Raw genomic sequence first — 22,508 nt, 5'->3', positions numbered from 1 at the left:
CTTTCATTCACACCCAAAGATTTTGAAGTGGCTTCAAATTTTCATTAACTTGATGAATGTTCACACTTTCTTTCCCGGAAATTTGTATTTAGACTTTCTCACCTCATCTCCCCTCGGTGAATCGATCAAAGAACTGAAACTAGATCGAGATCCATGCCTTCCCATGTTTGCTGGTTCATCTGTGGTCCCCGACAATTCCGCCCTGCTCCTGAAAGGACTCGATCCTGCGGCAATCCTGCTTAGCCTGTCGTTCTCCACGCACTGCGTCAAAGGAATTCCGAAGACGAGACCTCCAGTAGCATTGCTACCATCTGAAATCAACAATGGCGATAGAGGGTTTGATATATTATATTTTCGTTCCAAATAATACAGTCAAAACAAGCACCAGAACTTTAATACTTTTCTCGACACGCGTTTTCAGGAGATGAGCGAAAACATTTCTTCATATCTTCTGAAGACGCCAATTTGGTTGATGAAACGCTCGTCAAAAGGAGTATTGAAATTCTTGTGATTGGAAAAAGTACATGTCTTGGATTTATTCTACGCCATATACGTTCCAGTTTAACTCCCTAATGATATGGACCAGAGATAAAGAGGTCAAAGTAGACCAATACAAATTGACTATAGTACCAAGAGAACTTTTTAAGGTGGAGAAAAGATAGAGAAAGGTTGAATATCTAAGAGTGACCCTAGCACTGACGCTGACCATACATATAGGGACGATTTACAATGACTGTTGTTCATAAATAATAACAACTTCATCATTTTCAATACGACTTTTTGAAAAAAAAATCAATACTGGTTACAAATGGGTTTTGCAACTAACTAAAAATAATTGTAACATCTTTTAATGAAATGCATGGATAGTTCTCAGTTAATTAGCTGCATCACCATTTTATACTGAAATTATCATATATAATTCCTCTACACATCACAAAAGGAGGACCTGGATGTAGCTCATAGAACAAATAATATTTTAGGCATCCTCAATGTTGGCCAAACGGAGTGAACATTTTCCTGAAGTGTTAAAGAACATGGGAGTAGTTTCTTGAATGTGAAGACCCATTCTAGAGACGGCAGAGAGGCCTAAGTTCAACCAGGACTATGACGTATTACATTTGAAAAAAGAAGTTTTGGAACTAGATCTTTTAGAATGATTGGAAGTTTATAGATGCGAAAATTCACTGAATGACCGAAGAGAATTGAATCTTTCCCCTTTCTTGAATCTGTTTTTTAAAGTGAAGTGGAAATGTGTAATTATATTATTACATGTCTATATTCAATGATTCAGATATCAACACATTTCAACAACATTTATCCAGTGAAGACTGGCATGAAATATACTTAGCTAACTATTTTCAAGATAAGTTTTCCAGGTTCTATAAAATATTCATTTGTTACTATGACATTTCATTTCACGTCACTGACATTAAATTGAAAAATAACACAAAAGTGGTTTCTCCTGGAATCAAGGAAATGCATATCCATCTTTGTGAAATGGAAAGGGTAAAAAGACAAACACAAAGCTAGAGCTACATTGCAGCTTATAAACAGTTTGAAGAAAAGTATAAATGTCGAACGAAACATTTTAAAAATTGAAAAAAATATGACAGACTTTTTATTTAGCCTAATATCATGAGAGAGTGCTGGAAAATTGGTTTTCTCCAAAAAGATAAATGTCTCCGAACCGAATATAGTAATGTCAGCACAGGAATTTCTGTTAAAATGGACACAACATGTCTTGGCACAGTCATGTCGCTGAAATAGCAAAGGCTGCTTCTCAAAAGCGTCGAACACTAATCCGAACCAAAAAACTGTACACACCTCAACAACTTTTGATGCTTTATAAAGCTCAGATCAGACCTTCTTTGAAGTACTGTTCTCATGTATGGAGCTCCGTCCCAAAGCATAACCTGAAACTGCTGGATTTCATCCAGAAAAGGGGGAATATCACTTGCAACCTTGATACCTTGATAGTCTGGAACATCAAAAAAAGGTTGGAGATTTATATAGATACTTTCACGTAAAGTGTTCAAGTGATATGGCACATTTAATTCCACCAAGGGCAATATACCATACTGTTTGTTCGTCGTTTTGATCATCATCTTACTACACCTCGAACTTCATTGTTCGAATTTTTTTTTATTTGGAGAGCAGCGTTTATGCGAAATAAACTTCCTGAAAGCGTTTTTCCAAATGAATTTAATCTTCAGCTACTCAAATACAATGTAAATCGCTACTTTCGATCAGGCACCGCCCTTAGGACAACTCAAGGATTTTCCTGTAGTGCTTATATTTTGTCCTTTATAAAAACATGTAGGTCATCAAACCTACGGTTTTTTGGATATATAAAAACAGATGCACATTCTAAGATAGTAGATACATTATTGAAAACAACAATAAATAGTAAATAGTAAATAAACAGTAAATAGTTTAACAGAAAATCAGGAAAGAAAAATGCAGTGAGAACAAGTTATATTAAGACATCTTTCTGCAGGGACTCATCCAAGCTATAATATTTCCCGTTCGTCAATAATTCATTGATATGGCTTTTGAAACATACTGTGGCAATGAATTAAAAAGTATAGTGCCGTTATACTTAACAGATTCCTTGAAAATCGACGTTTTGTGTTTTGGGATGGTTAAGTGTTGAAAGTTCGTGTTGCATAATTATGAGTGAGTGACTCGTAATTAAGACTAACTATGTATCTCACACGAAGGAGAGCTTCATAAATATAGATGCAGGGTAAAGTTAATATTTCATGTTCTGAAAATTAAGCCCTACAGCTATCTCTCGGTGCAATGTCAAATATGATACAGATTATTCTTTTCTGTAGAATAAACACACATTTTATATTTTGATCCATGTGAGAATAGGCCCAAGAATGATGGACCATCTTGATACCATATAAGTCTAGCACCTCTTTGCTCTGGCGTACTGCAAATGTGGCCTGATTCAATTTTTTGCACACATGATCAATGTGGGGCTCCCAAGACAAAGTTTCATCTTAGTACATACCTAGGAGTTTCGCCGTATTAGATAGTTGAACGTTATTCAAATCTAATTTCTTCCTTAAGCCGAAACCTAAGTGAATTATTTTATTTGCATTCAGTTTCAGTTGGTTTCTGTCACACCGAAAAATCATAATATCCATGACTGAGTTGATATTGAATTTCAACTCTTCTATTGTGTTACCAGACACTGATATGGTAGTGTCATCGGCGAACATAATGATGTAACAAAGTTTGATATATTTGGAAAAATCATTTATATAGATAGAAAACAGCAGCTGTCCTAATACTGACCCTTGTACACCAAGCAAAATATCTTGAGTGGTAGAATTCAATCAGTATGAACACTCCTGCAGCTATTGTATAGCAAAACACGTGTTGTGGTTTTGAAGACTTTTCAGTTAAAATCTCACAATAAAGTGTTACTGGAATACATCAAATTTTTATCAAGTATCAACCAATTCCATCATTTTTTTAAGTTTCGTTCTAGACGTGGTGAAATCCAAGTCGACAGATTTGAAACGCTATAGTAGAGCCCACAAATACAATGTCTCATTCCATTTCTTATGGATCGAATATATAATAATGTTATATTGATTCATTTTCGATGTCTATCTTTTTCCTTGCTGAAACTCAATTCCATCTCAGATATGACAGAGGACTATATAGCACCTCTCCATCTAGCAAATATTTTTTGTGGTTCAAAACATATCACGTTCAATGATCAACAAATCGAGAATAGAAACCTTTGTTTGACATCTGTAACCGCTCGTTCTTTCACTAGCCTGTCTATAGTTTCTGGAGGTCTACTATCCATACTCAACTAGATATACGAGTACAACCTCATTTTATCCACCAAAAAGTACCCTACAGTTAACCTACGATGGACCAGTAAGGGCCAGTTGTATAGGTCTCGTTTATTGTTCAGTTTAAACTTGGGTTTGAGCTTATATTTGAACTTAGGTTTAAACCGATAAAATGCTAAAATATCATTTGTATATCTTCCAGTTAAAGACTCGTAGACACGACAACATTGACAAGTGACAAGTGACAACTGAATTGAAATTGACCTGCCGTCGTACATTGACGTAAATGTCGTAAATGCCATAAGCAATTTGTTTCATAGGTTCATAATCTGACTCTGTAATAAAATGGATTGCGTGAGCTACACTAACAGGAGGTCATCCAATTTTTCCAAGCAGGAAGTGGAGGAGCTATTACGGCTGGTGAAAATCCATAAGGACATTCTGGAGTCCAAGAAAAGTGACGCCGTGACATGGAGGAAAAAGAAGGAATGTTGGCCTGGAATTTAACACAAGCAAGAACACGAAAGAACCCCGTACCTCCAAAGTCCTCAAGGCAAAGTGTGAAGATGTAAAAAAGAACACGAAGAAAAAATTTGCAGCAGAGGGGTGGAAAAGGGAATTTTCCACACATTACAATACAGGATGATGATATAAAGGAGATCATGGGCATTGCTGTGACGGGTTTGCGAGGCTACTTTTCCACAATATTTATAACATCTATCTCATCTCCCTCTTCAAATAATATATCTTCAAATATTTCAAATATGTACATTATGAAAACATGAAAATATCTGGACGCGTCAAATATTTATGGGTTATTATACATAAAGTAACCACAAATAGTTGACACATCAGTATTCAATCCAAACATGTGTTTAACTGACGCTTGTAGTTTAACTGCCCCTCCATCCATCAGTTGATAGTTAAACTCCGAATGGTAGTCACAAACACCTATACAAAGAACTTCATTCGTTAAACCAAAGTTTAACTAAGACTTGTGGTTTGAACTGAACCTATACAAGTGGGCCTAAATATGGGTTCGAAAGTAATTGAGTGGACAAATAATATCACCAATTCTGCCACATTTCGCAGTATCATAGGAAGTTATGATTGAAAAATCATTCATTCGAGTGCAATATTTTTTTAAATGAAGTCAATGTTGACTAAAAAATCAATATTATATGATTCTACTGAAACGATTGTAACTTCGGTGTCTAAAATTAAAATACAATCTTGGGTATCAGTTCTAACATCACTTTCATCAATGTTTTCTGACCTTTAATTGAAAAAAAAAGATCTTCCAATATATCAAACATGGCAGAACCCGTAATAACCCTCAACAAGAACTACTGAGAATAATTATCCCACACAATCTTCTAGTTTGCCGTTCGGAAGAGCAAAACACTATATAGAACACCAATCCCTTCACAGAGATGAGATTTCATGAATAATTCAATAGACAATTCCTTCAACAAGTAGATGCCATTTACTTCTGAAAGTATGGTAATTTTTCTGCTCGAAATGTCCGAGAGCTCTGCAAAAAAACAGGAGATTGAGACAGAAAACAAGTGAAGGTGTTTGATTTCTGGTTACTTGTTCAGGTGGAAATGTAATTCTACTCATTCATATTGGAATGACTTTCAGTGATGATTTCAGTAAACTTACACAGTGAGTGTAATACAACCCTACTAAATTACATTCATTCGTAAACAAAAAAACCGCAATTCAGTTTACGGAAGTAAAACATTCAATATATAGTCTACAAAAAGGATTTGAAGCTTTATATCTTCTATTAATTATCTGCGAGCGCTTTCGGCAGTTGGTAGTACTGTCATCTTCTGGCACTCTTCAAACTTAAACTCAAGTTTGAGTTTGTTTTATTTATTTTTTTTTCTTCTTTAAAAAAATAAAAAAAGAATAAAGCTGCATAGGTAGAAATTTCCATAATAATTCTTTACAAGTCAAAGTTGGTAACAGCCTTTATCACTAGAACCACTGGCATATGTCATGTCAACTATCTGTCAATCTCTCCTAATTAATGTTTTGTGAAATTTCGACATGTGACATTATTCTTCCTTCCACTCATAATTATATATTAATATTACTTACACCATCATATTGTAGCATCCCTGATGATGGAAACAATTTATCAAATTTCCGAAAGCTTGGACAAACTTTAAAGAGTACTCTTCCATTTGCTGCTCAGCAAATGAAAGAGTACAGCAAAGTACTCATTATTTGTTAGTTCCATATACATATATATATATATATATATATATATATATATATATATATATATATATATATATATATATATATATATATATATATATATATATATATATATATATATATATATATATATGGTAAAATGGATTAACAGGGTCTCTCAGTCAAAAATTCAAAAATTTTTGTCAGACAAAAAAAATCGTATACATGTTAACTTTTATGTCAATTCTATCTTCAATTTATTGTTTTTCACTCATTTTTACTGCCCTGAAGAAGCTTCCCATTAGAAGCGAAAGCTTGGCAAAGTAAAGCAGAGTTTGATTTTTGATTTTTTGACTGAGAGACCCTGTTAATCCATTTTACCATACATTTCTCCAGTCGCTAACATTATCCAATTTATATATATATATATATATATATATATATATATATATATATATATATATATATATATATATATATGTATATATATATACTATTATATTATATTATATTATATTATATTATATTACAGAGTAATCAAAAAAGAAATGAATCTGTAAGCACTCATTCAAGAGCATTCAAGAACTGAATTCATCTTTGAAACTGGTTGATGAGGATTGCTCTCACGCTGTTCTTTCACCGCGCTTCTAATTTGAATCATGACACCGATGAGTATTTTCACGCTGGAGATATTTTTAGCTGACACATCTTTTAACACGTATGTTAAAACGGAAGGTGGAAATCCTATGCATTAATCATTATTCTGCAACGCCGTTAATTTGTCATTACTACAAAATAATATTTGGCACCAGAAAAAATAAACGTTACACAAAGATCACTGCACATATTTTGACGTCTCGATATGAAGTAATATTCGATGAAAAACAAAATAGGTTAAGTAAAGTAAGTTCAATACAACGTATTTTGGTGTCTTTTTCATTAATGATTTCACCTCACGTTCAGTTACAATTTTTTGTAAGTACCTCCATGTTGAATTTTGTTTCCAGAGATAAAATTGGTAAGTATAATTTTTAAGTAAGGTTAGTGGGAGAACGCGAACACGCCTGAAAAAACTATTATATATCAGGTCGTTTCAATTTTCTTCCATTTTGAAGTCATTTGTTTTTATAGCTCCGTGTCTCAATAAATATTTATTATAATGTGTCGTAGTATATATTGATCGATAGAGAATTTCGTATTCCATACACTGATTCTGTAATTTTTTTTCCAAATTTCAAAAACGTATTTGTCTTTCAATCGTTTGATTGGTTTTCATCGTCGTTTATTGGATGTTTCCGTTTATCTGTTACATGTTCCTGGAGATTTGATTCCTGACTTTCTCCCGAACTAGTCCCTTTGAGGAATCAGTCATATATTGAATTGAACTTTCGACCCTCGCAATGATATCCTTAAGGACTTTCTCGGAAGACGGGATGCCAAATTTTAAACCGTTGTTCAAAAAGTTGATCTCTTCCTTTTCAAACGATTATGATGAATGATTTTCGACAACATTTGTTACTTTCGGAGTGGCTTATTATGGTTTATTCTTATATATATATGATATATATGTTACTAGTACTATGTTGCTGTATCACTGCTGTTCCAATGTTTTGACAGAATCAGAATCAACGAACTCTGCGTGCGCAGAATTATAGAACAATGCTTTCAAAAAGTTGTTCTACAGCGCCATCTAGTGTTGAGTAACAGAAAAATTGATAGCCTAGAAACCTTCTCTATGAAAAATTACTTATACATGTCAAGTTTCATTACGATCGGTTGAGCGATCTAGAAGTTTATCACTTACCAACCGAGAAACATCCATCTTTATATATTAGATAATGATACTGTTAATGAACGCACTGTTCAACGTCGGTTTTTGAAATTCCGTTCCGGAGATTTTGGCCTCGAAGATGCGCCCCAATGTGGTCGACCTACAGTAAACCAGAATGAGGATTTGAGGACCCTGATGAGGGGATGGCGGAATAACTGGGCTTCAGTTTCAATGCAGTTTTTGATGGTTTAAAACTTGGTTACTAGTGGTCAGCGGCTAGTGTGATTCATTATAACTTTCTGCAGACTCCCCTAACCACTATCTACCGGACAACCACCTTTTCGAACACTTCCATAACACCCTCATCGGTAGAACCCGCCAATCAGGACTAGGCAAAAAAGGCATTCGTCGACTTCATCGAATCCTGAGCACACAATTTATGCTGACAATGCTGACATAATTAGTCAACTTGTGTTACGTTAGCAAAAGTGCATTGATTCAGAAGGCACTTATTTCGATTGAATTGAATTAATGTTTACTGAGATATTGAAGTTCGAAGTAGACTAATAAAAACGGACAAAACTTTCGGAACAACCTGATAGTCAAACACCTGTTACGAATTTTGTTAAGAGTTTGGTGAAAAATCTCACATAAAAGGGTTACTTGAATACGTTATCATACATTATCATATGGAATCGTCATTTCAAATCCTATAACCCAATGTTCGATCATCAAAATACGAATATACATCATCCCGAGCATATCCAAACTAATTATCAGTGTTGACAGTTGGAATTCGGCTACGTAAAACACAACCACTTCAAAAATAAGTTTGCTAGCCATAAATAAAAACGATTCTCTAGTATTTAATGAATGTAAATAGTAATTGAAAAGTGCGTCGGTGATTTTCATAACGGCGGAATTGCAGGCGCCAAAAATTGCAATAAGAAATCGCGGACTTGTTTTCGTCTGACTTTTAATTGACTCCAAAATCCCACACAACGTTTTACGATGTTTAGGACTGGTGGATGTTCGTTTTCCTTGGCCCATTTCATGATAAGAATTGTGAAATCCATGCAGATTTTTTAATAATAATAATCGTCCACCAGAAAGAAAATACTATTTAATCGGCAAACAGATTTTTGGGGTACCATTAGTTGCATCATTCAATATATATATTTCAATATTGAAATACTGAAAATGAAGGAAAATTAGTTGCATATATACATATATACATATCTATATCTATAGTTTTTGGAAAGATAGTTTTTGACTCTCTACTACTCCATCCTGATACAAAAATGTGGGAATCTTCCAAAAAAAGGAAGGAAGTAATAAATTTGAAAATACATATACTCTATACACGGATGTGTGGATCATGCAAAGAAGTAACTTTCAGACACAAACTGGAAGAAAGCCGTCCTGAAACAGCTACTTCCATATAAACATTGAATTACACGAAAGACAAAAATTCTTTCGAAACAAATACTTTTATATGAACACTGAATTATACAGAAGATACTTTCCTCTACTCAGCTTGTATTCCAAACATTCTTTATGGAATAAAATCAGATATCATTCACAGGAGTTCTACTTTAAATGAATGGTAACAAATTGCACTCACATGGAACACTGTCATCCTCACTGGTAGACATCAATGGTTGCCTTAAGGCCCTTCAGTACCAAATTGAATAACATTATAGAAAATAAGCACAATTCATTCGTGAATTACGATCTACTTATGTCATCGATGACATCGTAATGACATTCATTCACTTATTTAATTGAATCCTAGCCAAGAATAATCTTATTTGAATTGAAGGGGTTATATTTTTAGTAGTGATTAATTTTTGGGAAAGAAAGTTTTTGGCTCTCTACTACTCCATCTTGATACAAAAAATGTGGGAATTTTCCAAAAAAAGGAAGGAAGTAATCAATTCATTCAACAATGAATTGTGTGTATTTTCTATAATGTTATCCAATTTGGTACTGAAGAGCCTTAAATCAAGTGTCTTACGGCGAAACATCGATGTCTACCAGTGAGGATGACAGTGTTCCATGTAAGTGCAATTTGTTACCATTCATTTAGTAGAACTCCTGTGAATGATATCTGATTTTATTCCATAACGAATGCTTGGAATACAAACTGAGTAGAGAAAACTATCTGCTGTATAATTCAGAGTTTATATAAAAGTATTACACGAAAAAATTTTTTTCTTTCGTGTAATTCAATGTTTATATTCCAGTTTGTGTCTAATAGTGTCTTTGCATGATCTACACATCCATGTATAGAGATACTTATTTTCAAATTGATTACTTCCTTCCTTTCTTTGGAAGATTCCCACATGTTTTGTATCAAGATAGAGTAGTAGAACGCTAAAAACCTATTTTTCCAAAAATCAATCACTCCTAAAAATATATCCCCTTCAATCTATATAGTATAAATACCTTTCCAGTTACCATGTATATGTGACTTTTTTATGTATGAATATGGGTGTAGTCAGCAATCCTCAACAAATTCACATATGCTATCTCGGATTTCACTATGAATCTATAAAAAAAAAGCAAGTATTGAATAGTGATCACGAAGAGTTTTCCATGAGAAAACCACAGGTCAGTAGTTTTTGAGTTTATCGCGTTCAGACAGATAGACAAACAGACGAGGCTAGAAGAATTTGTTTGAAAACATTAGGCCTGTTTCTGTCTGTTTTTTTCGTTAACCAGCTATCGCACCCCTACGAACGACAACCCTCAGAAGTCGAAACTTGTGCGAGCTAAGGACTAGCGAGGTCTTACCTATTAATGTGTGATATTATATTTTTTACTATTTTTGTTGTTATAATTATTGTAGTATTTTTTCACAAACCACATTGTTTGGTTGGATATTATAAATAGGAACATTCAAATTCAGTGGGCCAATAGAAGTATCTAGAGAATGAAATGACATCAATCTGAAAATTTGGTAGATGCTCAAAATGAATACGTTCTATGATTCTGAGATGATATTTTGAGGAATGTAGTTTTGCCAGTTGTTCACTTTTTTTATTCTTTCTTTATATTTTTCCAAAGGAAACATCCTGTAGGTTCCTACATGTTTGTGTACTACGTTGAAATATTAACAACCTAGTAGCCTATAAATTTGTTGATATTTGAAATCGATTTGGAAATAACAATTATTTATCGAAATTTTTAAAAAAATCCAGTTTCGATAAAAACTTAGTGAGTCATTTTCATCGAGTTTTACCAGTTTCAATACGCTTCTAAAGCTTTCATGTGACTTTCGCCTAAGGATGCCTCAATACTCGTACCTAGACATCCAATTAGAGGGCTATTTAGGATCTATAACTATCTCTTGATTATTAAAACTAATTTATTCTAACTTCTCACTTCCACGTGTTTTGATTATCTTAAGTAGGTAGGTAGGTCTAAAGTGAGTGGGTCTATTCGACACTCCACCGCAACCCATAAGGGTTTATTTTGGCTCACACCTATCTACACTCGGCCAAATAAACCCAGCTTCTTAACGAAGCCGATCAGTTTGTATGGTGAGTGGTCTTTCAGGTTAGATGGTAAGAGTACGGATCTGCCGAACTCAAAAAACCTGATTCGGTCCACAGCGGGGCAGGCACAAAGTATATGCTCTGCAGTTTCATCATTTTCCAGACAGAGGCGACACACACTGTCTTCCGACAGTCCAAGTCTCTGCATGTGATGATTCAAATGACAGTGACCTTTAAGAAGGCCTGTTAGACATCGTAGTTCATCCCTACTGTAGTCCAACAACTGTTTGTTATCAAGCTTCGAAAGGTAAATAATCGCCTTGGAGTGAGCCAATCCTGCAAGAATCTGACAGAAGTCCATAACTCTTCTTGCCATCCAGGTGTTAAATTTTGTTTGGCAAAGCCCAAAGTGATGCCAATGACAGGTTCTGGTCCAATGAAGCCACTTGCAGCACCCTCCTTTGCAAGAGAGTCAGCAGCTTCATTGCCTTCCGGGCCAGTATGGCCAGGAATCCAGACCAGAGACAATCTGTTTAGTCTTCCTATCGAGGATAGTCTTTTTTGGCAGTTTACTACCAATTTAGACGTTGCTCGGTGGGAGCTGAGAGCTTCTAACGCTTGACTGTCCGAGAATATTTTCATTGACTTGTGAGTGAGGTTGGATTTATCCCATCTCTCTGCACACAATTCAATAGCGTAAATTTCCATTTGAAATACAGTCGCATAAGTTCCTAGGCAGGTAGATAACTCTGTCCTGGGTCTGCAACTGAAAACACCTGCACCAGAACCGGAAGGTGTTTTTGATCTATCTGTGAACCAACAACTATCTGCTCTTAATATTTCCTTCTATCGCAGGATTCAGTCCTATTTATTCGGGAATAGTACTTTATAAGGCAGTTGGTGGTTAACAGTTAGAGGCATAAAGTCAGAGGTATTTTCCAGAATGCTGTGACTTCCAATGTCAACCAACAGTTGAAGTCTGTATGTAGTCCATCTAGCCTCTCTTTCCAGAAAAATATGGAGAGGAGGTAGATCTAGAAGCATCTCCATGGCCGCCGACGGTGTGGTACTGATGGCACCACTGATAGCCAGACAAGCCTGTCTCTGTAAGCCAGAGAGCTTCGCTTGGGCCGTTTTCTGTAAAGCCTTCGGCCACCAAGCAGTTGCACCATACGTGATCATTGGTCTGACAATCATCACATTATCTTAGGTAGTGAAAGTTTGTAATGGGTTTTTAGAAAGTGTTCATCAAGCATCAGTCAAATTCATTGAATACTGTTGTTTTTTATTCATGTTGAAATCTCAAAATGGGGAACTGTTATCTTTTTTTTATTTTCGAGTGTTTGTAAATTTCAAAATATTCCAACAAAAATAAAATTTTTGCCAAAATTAATTCACCTTGCAGGCTCAAACACTGCTATTAAGATTGTGGATCAGTTATGATATCAACATCAATCAAGTAGTGTTTCTTTGTTTGGACTTTGATTACGACATAACCTTTATTCCTACCGATAAACTTGATCCACTTCCAAAATCCACCTTGACCCAATCAGTGATCCACCCGTGAATTCGACGATTTTCCAAAGAAATACATTGAATTTTTGGGCATATAGACCTGCTTCAACACTTGTTGCCTTTTGGCTCATAAATGTGTCTATTTTCAGCTAAATGTTCCCTCGATATTTCTGTTATCCGCTTCAGCATTCCGATGTCATGGCGCCGCTTTACCCGCAATTTCCAACGTCAAATTAATTTCGGACCTGTAAGAATGGCAGCCGAGCCAGTTATGCCTCTCATAACATATTTTGACGGAGAAAGAAATGGATGAGAGGTTTTTGGACTAGGTTATGTGTTGTTTGGCGTTATTCAGAGATTTTAAAATAGGGTAACTCGATAAAGTTACTTAACATGGCTGAATAATACATAGATTGTTGATGCATTCTCGTGCCAACCAATCACTTACGAAAACGTAAAAGGGCCACTCTATCTTCATTTTTTTTTCATAATTCCGATTCTAAACTCGCAATTTTGCCTTTAAAACTTGAAATCCCGACTTCAAATTCGGAATTTCCAAGAAACAACACATGACTATATTTATTCCCTCTACGCACACATAAAGTTGAGTAGCACTTGAAACTAAAATTTCCTACGGGGTAGGAGATCATAATGAAAAAAAAAAGAATTGAAAATTTCTGTTTTAACCACTTTTATTTATAACTAACGTTACTGCAGTTTCGTCCCGTAAGGACATTTTCAAACGTATACATTAAACTGTAATGTATAAGTATAATGTATAAGTTTGAAAATGTCCTTGTAGGACGGAACTGCAGTAACGTTAGTTCCAAATAAAAGTGGTAAAAAACATCGAAAGTTTAAATTCTCTTTTCTTCATTAGAATTTCTATGCTCACCAAAAGTTTTTTGAGGATACAATCAATTTCTAAGTAGGTGATATTTTTCAAATAAACCCAGTAAATAACCGTTTTCCCCTATAATTTCGATAAACATCATCGATGTTCATAAAAATGTTCGACAAAGTTAACATTATACTGGATTCCTTCTCGGAGGATGAAAAATGTTTCATTGAAAATAATTTCAAAAAAATTGTATAATATGAAGGTTTTCTTAAAATTCAATAATTTTCGACTTATTCGCGAGTGAGTATAAATTTCTCTACTATCAAACCCACGTTTTCGAATGGTTTCTTTTTTTTTTAAAGGACAAAACATAAGCAATACATGAAAATTCCTTAAGACGCTCTAAGAACGGTGCCTGTGCGAAATTAGCGATTTATATTGGATTTGGATCGCTGGAGATTAAATTCATTTGGAAAAACTTTATCAGGAAGTTTATACCACATAAACGCAGTTCTCCGAATGGAAGAGTTCTCAAACAGTGAAGTTCGAGGTGTACTGAGTTGAACCTCAAAACGATGAGCAGCAATAGTCCGTCGCGTATTTCTGGTGGTGGAATCAAATGTGCCAAGTCGCTTGAACACCTCCCGTGAAAGTATCTATAAAATAGAGACAAATCCCCACTTTTTTTTGACCATCAAAGTTGCAAGTTATGTTCGTGTCTCCAATCAGACGAATTGCTCTTTTTTGGATGGAATCCAGCAGCTTCAGGGTATGCTTAGAAACAGAGCTTCATACATGAGATCTATACTCGAAATAAGGTCTGATTTGAGTTATTTGTGAGCAAAAGTTGCTCACAAATAACTCAAAATGTAGGTATTTTTTCGAAAAAATCATTTTACATGAAAATGTAGCGTTAAAAAGATTAAAAAGAATGATGGAATTATCGTGTCCGTAGATCTAATACGAACGGAGCAAGAGCTTGTTGAAGATTAGTCTGCATTTGTGCAGTTTACTGGAAAAACTCATGATACCGTCTTCAAAGTGCTGAAAAAAATTTCCATTTATATTTTTCATAGAAGTCCCTAACATCAAAACTGAGAGAGCTATGACGAAAATAATATTGGTCCCTATTTTATCTGACGAAAAAAAATCGTTAACATTTCATAATTCACTTCATTCAAAAGCATTTTTATGATCTTCAGAAAATTGCCTTATCTTCAAAATTCAATTTTCAGTTCACTTCAGTTCAGTTCAAGATACTCAGATAAACTACAAACATTATTATAACAGTTATCCTTCATAACTAAAAACTATTGGTGATAATAGTTTCAATGTTTATTCATCAAAACTACAGTTATTTGTTTTTGAGTTATTTCGAAGGAAAGGCAATTTTTTACTATTTACACTTCAATTTTTTTTTCAAAAACCAAACACTTTGAATCAAAGTTCTAAAGTATATTTCAAGTACGTGACTCAAGTGAACTGTAAAATGATAACGATTACTTTCACATGTGGTGGTAATCAGAGGAGGATTTTCACCTTTTTAGTCGCTTGTTGTGTGAAATGAAGAAAATTATCATGAGTTCATAAGCGATGTGTGATGAAACATGAAAGCTGTGAAAATTTTGAATGACCAAATCAGTATTCCTATTCGTGAATTCAATCAGTGAGGCTACAAGTTTCGAAAGATACTCTGGAAAAGAAAACATTGAAGGTACAGCGGTTTTTAGTAACTTTGGTGCCCCAACATAATATTTTGAATAGATTCATGTGGCAAAGCCAGTAGACTATATTTAATGATAACTTCTTCAAAAGAATGAATTACACATACCATCAAAAATGAAGATAGAATCAATTTTTTCAAGCATTACAGACACTCATTTCTTCATATTGTATGAACTGAAAAACTATTATACATCTTTGGTGTAATTTGAATTCTATCCAGTATTTCTACAACAGCCAGACGAATTTGTGTTCTATACTTTGAAGTTTTTTTCGAAACTAAAAATAAACACTAGATGATTCACCTCACACTTCAAATTCTTGCCGTTTTCCACCAACACTCTCACTCAAAACTAACCAAATATTTGGTTAAGCAATTCGAGTACTTTTCAATATGTTTCAATTTCACATGCGGAACCACAAAAAACTATTGATAGCAGAAATGTATATCAACCTGACTTTCAAAACATATCATTCCTGACAGTGTTGCCGTATTTCAGTTACCAAGGCAAGTTTCTGAAGTTGGCTGTGGTCAGGTCTGACATGTGACAATTGCCACTTTCCAAGCTTTGTGAACATCGAACATCAAGCTCTAGTCTGAATGAAGATGTACGTTCTTGTACATGATATAAATAATTTGATGTGATTTGAAGGAATTGAACTACAGATAACTGACTCCATCAGAAATCTCAAAATTCCGTTGCTCAAATGAATAAGCTATCACAATCTTGCTTTATCTATACCTAAACTTAATCATTTCTCTACAAGTATAAATAAAAGGAAATTCAAATGAAAATCCACTTCCCACCTTATTTATATGATGAAATGTTTTCAAAAATCAATTTGAGCTGATTTACCTTTCTCCTTATCAGCCTCTTTCCTGCTAGTATCAAAAATCCCCGTCGTCAAGGCCTTCCTCTTTAGTAGGTATGGCCTCCTTTTAGGTTTGGCCACTGCACACGCTGCATTTTCTGAAAACGAATACTTTATTAAAATTAGTTCGTGTATTTTAGCGAATTATTGTAGCAAAGAAATGAGCAGTTAACGATGTAGGAAAATAAACAGTCTCTTCTCAAAATAGCGCCGAGAATAAAAATAGGACATAAAATAAACACTGTTATATTTAATTAGTTATAAATTAATTGTATCGAATAAAATCAGTTGGTTCTTGAAACCTTGTTGCCGATTTGCGTGTGCGATATTACTTGAAACTCCTTTGAGCGTTTGAGACGTAATGGTGGAAACGTATCAAATTCCATTTCAGGATATTTTTTTAGTTTCAAAAAAAGGAGAATAGACTTCCTAATTCTACGCTCCAAATGAAATATTTGAACGTGATTAAATGTTCTGCCCTAATATTGTTGTTGTTTATTGCCCTCATCACATTCATCTTTCACTCCTATTATGGATGAATCTTGAAAACAGGAAAAAAAACAACTCTTCATGCATTTTCGGATCTGTAGCACTTTATTGAATTTGCTTAAAAAAAAGTACATTTTTCCAATCCTCAGAAAGATTAATTTTAACAAGCTAAGGATTAACGAGGTTTTATTTTTCAACGTGCGATCCGTAACACGAAATGCCTCCCAGTTTCGTAACTTTTGAACGGGACAACATATCAAGGTCTGCCAAAATGTATTATTATGAAGGAAGACACTAACTCTGCATCACTTGTCATTCATTTTTCACCTCTGTTTCACATTTGCGATTCGGATCAGTCGTTCCGGAGTGTAATTATCCGTTCAACATTCGTTTTATGGATCTTCAAGCAACCGATAAATATGATGATTTCAAGAAGAAATATATTGAAAAGTCACTGCAGTGTATATTCAAAATGTTCACTTCCTGACAGTAATTAATTAATCTTGCGTTTCTAATCATGGATAGACTACGGTTCGGCAAAGTGTGAGAGAAGTATTTTCATTGGATGCATTCCGCACTAGAGATTATATCGTTCAATATAGAAGTTCTAGTAAAAATTTTCTTCAACAAGAAACTTCTCGTATCAGAAATTTCTGAATTATGTAATATGAAATTTTCAAATCATATCTTACCACTTGGCGGTTTGACATTCACTCCCAAATTCAAGGCTTGCAATTTAGCGATGGCTACTTTCTGCAAAACTTTCCTCTCTATATCAGTCAAATGGAGTAATGAAGTATCACTCAGTATCACTTGTCTTCCCGTAACATTGTTCCACACACAGCTACCCTGGAAAAGAAATCCGTGAAAAAGTTGATAAAGAAAGCAAATTTTTCTCAAAATATCCAAATCTGGATGGAAATGTGCAGATATATAAAATGTCAACAATTCCGGATAACATCAGCGTTCATTCGAATAAATAAACTTTTTCGGTTGAAAAATTATTAATATCGAAAGTATTTTTTGGTGAATGTTTTGTGTTTCGAATTCCAGTTCCGAAAAAGATATTATCAGATTTGAAATATGTGGAAGAGCAAAAAAAGGATGGTTGATATCTATTCATGATTTACACATTTTTGTGAAGAGTTATTTTGAACTCAACTGTTTTTTCCCTTCTTCAACTGTTCCCCATTTGTATAAATATGGAGAAGTGGAGAGCCCAAAAACTAATCCCTCTAAAAAATATACTTCTACTTGGACTGAGATTGAATCAATTGAACATATGAATGAATTTTAAAACATACGACATGAGTAGATTCAACTCATTCGTGACACAGAGTCGTAATATTATGAATGAATCGAGTGTTTCATCTTATAATGTCCAAAACGATGCTGATGAGGTATTAAGAGTTTCTTGTGTGAGTGAAGGTGATAATATCCTTCTCCCTAAGACGCCAGGTATGAAATGGACAAAAGATTCGATCTGCTAATAACTAATAAAACGAAGTTCCTCAAAGTGGACCGCTGCAAAGCTTAGCATCGATATATTTTGAACATTGCAAAATAAATGAGTGGAAATGGTAACTGCGCAGTTAACTACTGGCTGACGTGGTCCTGTCCAAGCTCATCTTCAGTTCAATCAGGTTGGAGCGTAGCTTCCTTACCCTTGCAGGTGATTTTTGCCAGAAAGACAAGTGGGTTCATGACTAAGAGATGGTGGCGGTATGAAAGTTCTCAGATATCAGTACCACCCTTCACGGGGTACCTCTACCTGGCTGGGGTGGGATGGATGAAAATATTTTTCATCCGTTAACGGAAAACATGTCATTCGACAGAGTGTCGGGGCCTTCTATATCGGAAGGGGTCGTTTACAGCCTAATCTATAGCTTCCCTAACCAGCGGAAAACGTGAGTTTCCGCGCTATCAAAAACTCGCCGATTCCTCGACTGAATGGACTGTTGAATGGAAGACAGCTGGAAATATTTGCGGATGGCTTCATTCCGCACGAACCACGGAGCATTCACAATCATCCGTATCTACTTATTTTGTAATTTCTCCAGGATGGAGATGTTAGACGGAGCCGCTTGTCCTCAGACGCCTGAAGCATACATGATGACAGGCTTGAACATAGTGTTGTAAATGGTAATTTTGTTTGTAAGGCTCATTTCTGATCTTCTGTTGATCAGAGGGTACAGATTAGCTAGGCGACCCTCGATCTTTGATTTAACGTGCATAATGTGCGGGTTCAAGGTAAGCCTACGATCTATTAGAAGACCAAGGTACTTCGCGCTTGCCAGTCGATCTCCCTTCCAGAGATTCTCACTTCTCTGGCCGGAGAAGATAATAATTTTCCCATGGTTATCGCCTGAGTCTTGTCCGGGTTCAGTCAGATCTTCCATTCGAGGTACCAGCGCTCGAGGTCGTCCAATGCACGTTGCATGTAGACGATCCCGAGCTCCTGACCCATGGAAGATGAGAGGAGACCTGTGCCGTCGGCGTATAGAAATATCTTCACACACTCAGACCTTGGAAGGTCGCTGGTGTAAAGAGAGTACAGCGTGAGAGAGAGCACGGCCCCCTGTGTCACTCCAGCGAGGATCTCTCTGTTGTCAGACAGAGAGCCCTCTACTCTGACCTGAAATGTTCTGTCTTTCAGGAAAGACCCAATCCACCGGATCAGGCCCCGAGGCAGGTCTAAAGCGATTAGTTTATGCAAAAGACCTTCTTGTCATATACGGTCGAAGGCCTTCGAAATGTCTAGTAAAACGAGATGGACTTTTTGATTTCGATTCAGTTCCGTGATGGTGTCTCAGTCTCAGAGCTTGTAACTCAGTGGAGTGTTCTCTCCTGAAGCTGAATTATTCGTCAGGCAGAACATTTCAGTCCTCGACTTCTTCGTTGTGACGTGGTCCTATCACAGTAGAATGCTAAAGACCCAGTAGTGTCACTATCCCCACTTTTGTGTCATTTTGTCATGTCTGAAATTTTCCATGGAATTTACCGCTTTTGGCCTACCAGACTGTTGGCGTTTCGCTTGTGGAATCATGATAAAGAGAAGTTTTGTTGTGGCTAATATATTTTCATTTTGCCAGAAATATTCCAAGGCCTAATTGATTTCATATTGTATTCGTACTTTAAAAGATATGAAAATAATGTTTAGAGAAATGAGAGTTTTGAAATGAAACAACGAAGATGTTACCAATAGCATAAAGTTAGCCAAAGGATGGTAAATAACAATTTCAGCATTCCTTAATTTGTGACCTATTTTAAAAGATAAGAGATTGAATATGTTGAAAATGTTATATTTTGTATTTATTTTTTTGATGTATTCAAGAGGTGTATTAGTAGCAGATACAAATTATATATTTTCATACAGGGATTGATGAATAATTCAATTAAATTGAATTCAATAAAATCATTTCTCAGTGTCGTATACAGTCTTAAATCCATATAAATAATAAGTGATTGCAACAGCGTTGAAAACACTTGGGATACATGCAGTAAGGAGTGTAGCGAGCGCTGTCGTTGAGAAAACTGACAACAGTGCATTACAATAGTTACAGAAGATTCCTACGCTTTCCGAACTTTGTTCGATTTTAAATGCAAAAATATTGCATTTCATTCTGAGCTATGTTCGAAAGTTTGAAGTTGCAAGTCCCTTTAGCTTCTCAATAACTTATTTTCGAATCGATTGCAAAATATGAACTGAACAGACAAGAAGCGAGTAAAAACGTGGAACAATTTGGATGAAAAATTTAGAGTGTTTCATATTATTCCACATTACTACAAAACCCCCTTTTAATTCTCAATGAAATTTGTTTTACTGTCGAGCAGTTTATATCTATTATTCACTTGTTGAGTAGTATATGAAATGTCAAACGCTCACGAATCCATTCTTGACGAGTAATTATGGATGCGCAGGAGTCCTAAAAATAATAAAACTGTCAGACACAAACATCCAAGATTCCGTTAAGGGTAACACTACTGGTTTTAGCTATACTGTGGTCCTAAACGGTAAAATGCTGGCTCTACAATAATTTTCCAGCACTGAAATGTGACCTAATCTTGCTCATTCGAGTGCTCTCTATATAATAGTTATCTTCCAACTGTGTTCATTCAACTCGATACTATCTCAAATCAAATTTCATTGAGAAAAGGATTATAGTGTACATTCACTATCAGACCAATTACTTTTCAATTCATTTCATGGTAATGAATCTTTTGAGATATCAATAAAAAAAGTATAAACCATGATTGACCTACAAGTAATATTTTCATAACGCAAAAAAAATACTAAATCCCACTTTGTAGAGTTTGAGTAGCTTAGGTATCTGAAAGTTGTTACCCTTTATGAGATGAATTCGTGCTCGCATCGCGTTCGAAACTTCAACTGCACCTGCTCTAATTAAAGTTTTTTCAAGCATGTCATTTTAATCCTGCTTGTAATAATAAAACTTCATTGAAGTATTTCTATCTCCAGATGAGGCAGAATGGAAAGAAAATCACATTAACTGCTAGACCATTATTCAATTAGAATTTTTGCATGTTCTGACAGTCAATTTATGGAAGGAAATCAGTTGGAGTTCGATAAACATAAATCAATTGATATGATCTGAAGAATAAACCTCCTCTTCTAATGCTATCCTTATTGTGGTTTGAACAACTATGGGGTTGAAGTAATTTTCAAGTATGCCATTATCATTATCATATAAGCTATGGTTTTTGCAAAAATGAGTGAATCATCTTCAAAAACATTCAGGAAGTAACTATCAGAAATCGAAGACTGTTTCTTTCATCCAAAAATTCCCGTGTCAATTTGCCAACTATCACCGATGTTCATAAAAATTTGGGTTTAGGTTCTTCCTTTCCTCTGCTTGAGAATTGTTCCTTTACTGGAAGTTGCTTTTACTCTAGGACTGGATGCCACCGTACCTCGTGAGCAGAAAATGCTTCTTCTAAAATAAGTCACAAAATGGATAGACCAACTAATTTTAAGTAACTTTCGTTTCATAAAGTTTTTTCTCAAATTCAATACTTCTCGAAATATTTGCGAGTTTCAATTTATGAAACCACATTTACTAACGGTTTTGTAGTAATAGCGTATTAAAGGTTAGTTCTTATACGTCAAAGGCCAAATTTATTGAACCTTTTTCAAAATGCTTGATGAAACTTTTTGTTTTGTTTTCAAAAAGTACCTTTGTATAAGTGAAAATGTCCTTGCGGGACGAAACTGCAGTAACTTTATTTGAAGGTGTTTGAAGATGCTACTTCCAACTGAAGGTCGAATTCTTCACGCAATGGGGACTGCCAATGGGATCGCCATTTTCACCGGTTATAGCCAACATATATATGGAGTGGTTTGAAACTCGGGCCATTGAAAAAGCCCACAAGAAGCCCCGAGTCTGGTTGAGATACGTTGACGACACCTTCATAATATGGAACCAGGAGAATGCAGAACTAGACACCTTCCTGAAGCACATCAACAACGTGAGTCCTTCCATCATTTTCATAATGGAGAAGAACGTCCACAACGAATTGCCATTCTTAGACGTATCGGTGAAGAGGACTGATACTAAATGGGAAACATCTGTATATCGAAAATTCACTCACACGGACAGTATCTGAACAAAGAATCAAATCACTGAGACTAAGAGAGGAATCATTAAGACTTGCTTTCGGGCTCTGTACTACAAAGAAAGGTCTCGAAAAGGAACTAGGCATCATCGAAAATGACCTTCAGCATAATAGTTACACAAGGAAGAGAAGCC

At 35.2% G+C, this 22,508-nt stretch overlaps 1 protein-coding gene across 1 annotated transcript in view; it reads right to left on the bottom strand.

Annotated features, from left to right (window-relative positions):
- The window catches only part of RhoGAP102A (Rho GTPase activating protein at 102A), a 71,771-nt gene that overhangs the window by 25,911 nt on the left and 23,352 nt on the right, over positions 1-22,508 (bottom strand). Inside the window, exons 2-4 of the mRNA XM_023174345.2 lie at positions 17,433-17,589; positions 16,236-16,349; positions 103-311 (exon numbers count right to left, since the gene is read on the bottom strand). Of these exons, the coding sequence (XP_023030113.2) occupies positions 103-311; positions 16,236-16,349; positions 17,433-17,589 (480 nt within the window). The remainder of the gene's footprint in view (positions 1-102; positions 312-16,235; positions 16,350-17,432; positions 17,590-22,508) is intronic.

Source organism: Leptinotarsa decemlineata, unplaced genomic scaffold (assembly GCF_025532065.1).
Source record: "Leptinotarsa decemlineata unplaced genomic scaffold, Ldec_3_MD MMD2_P_RNA_scaffold_6, whole genome shotgun sequence".
Taxonomy (NCBI): Eukaryota; Metazoa; Arthropoda; class Insecta; order Coleoptera; family Chrysomelidae; genus Leptinotarsa; species Leptinotarsa decemlineata.
This window is presented reverse-complemented; position numbering and strand designations above follow the sequence as displayed.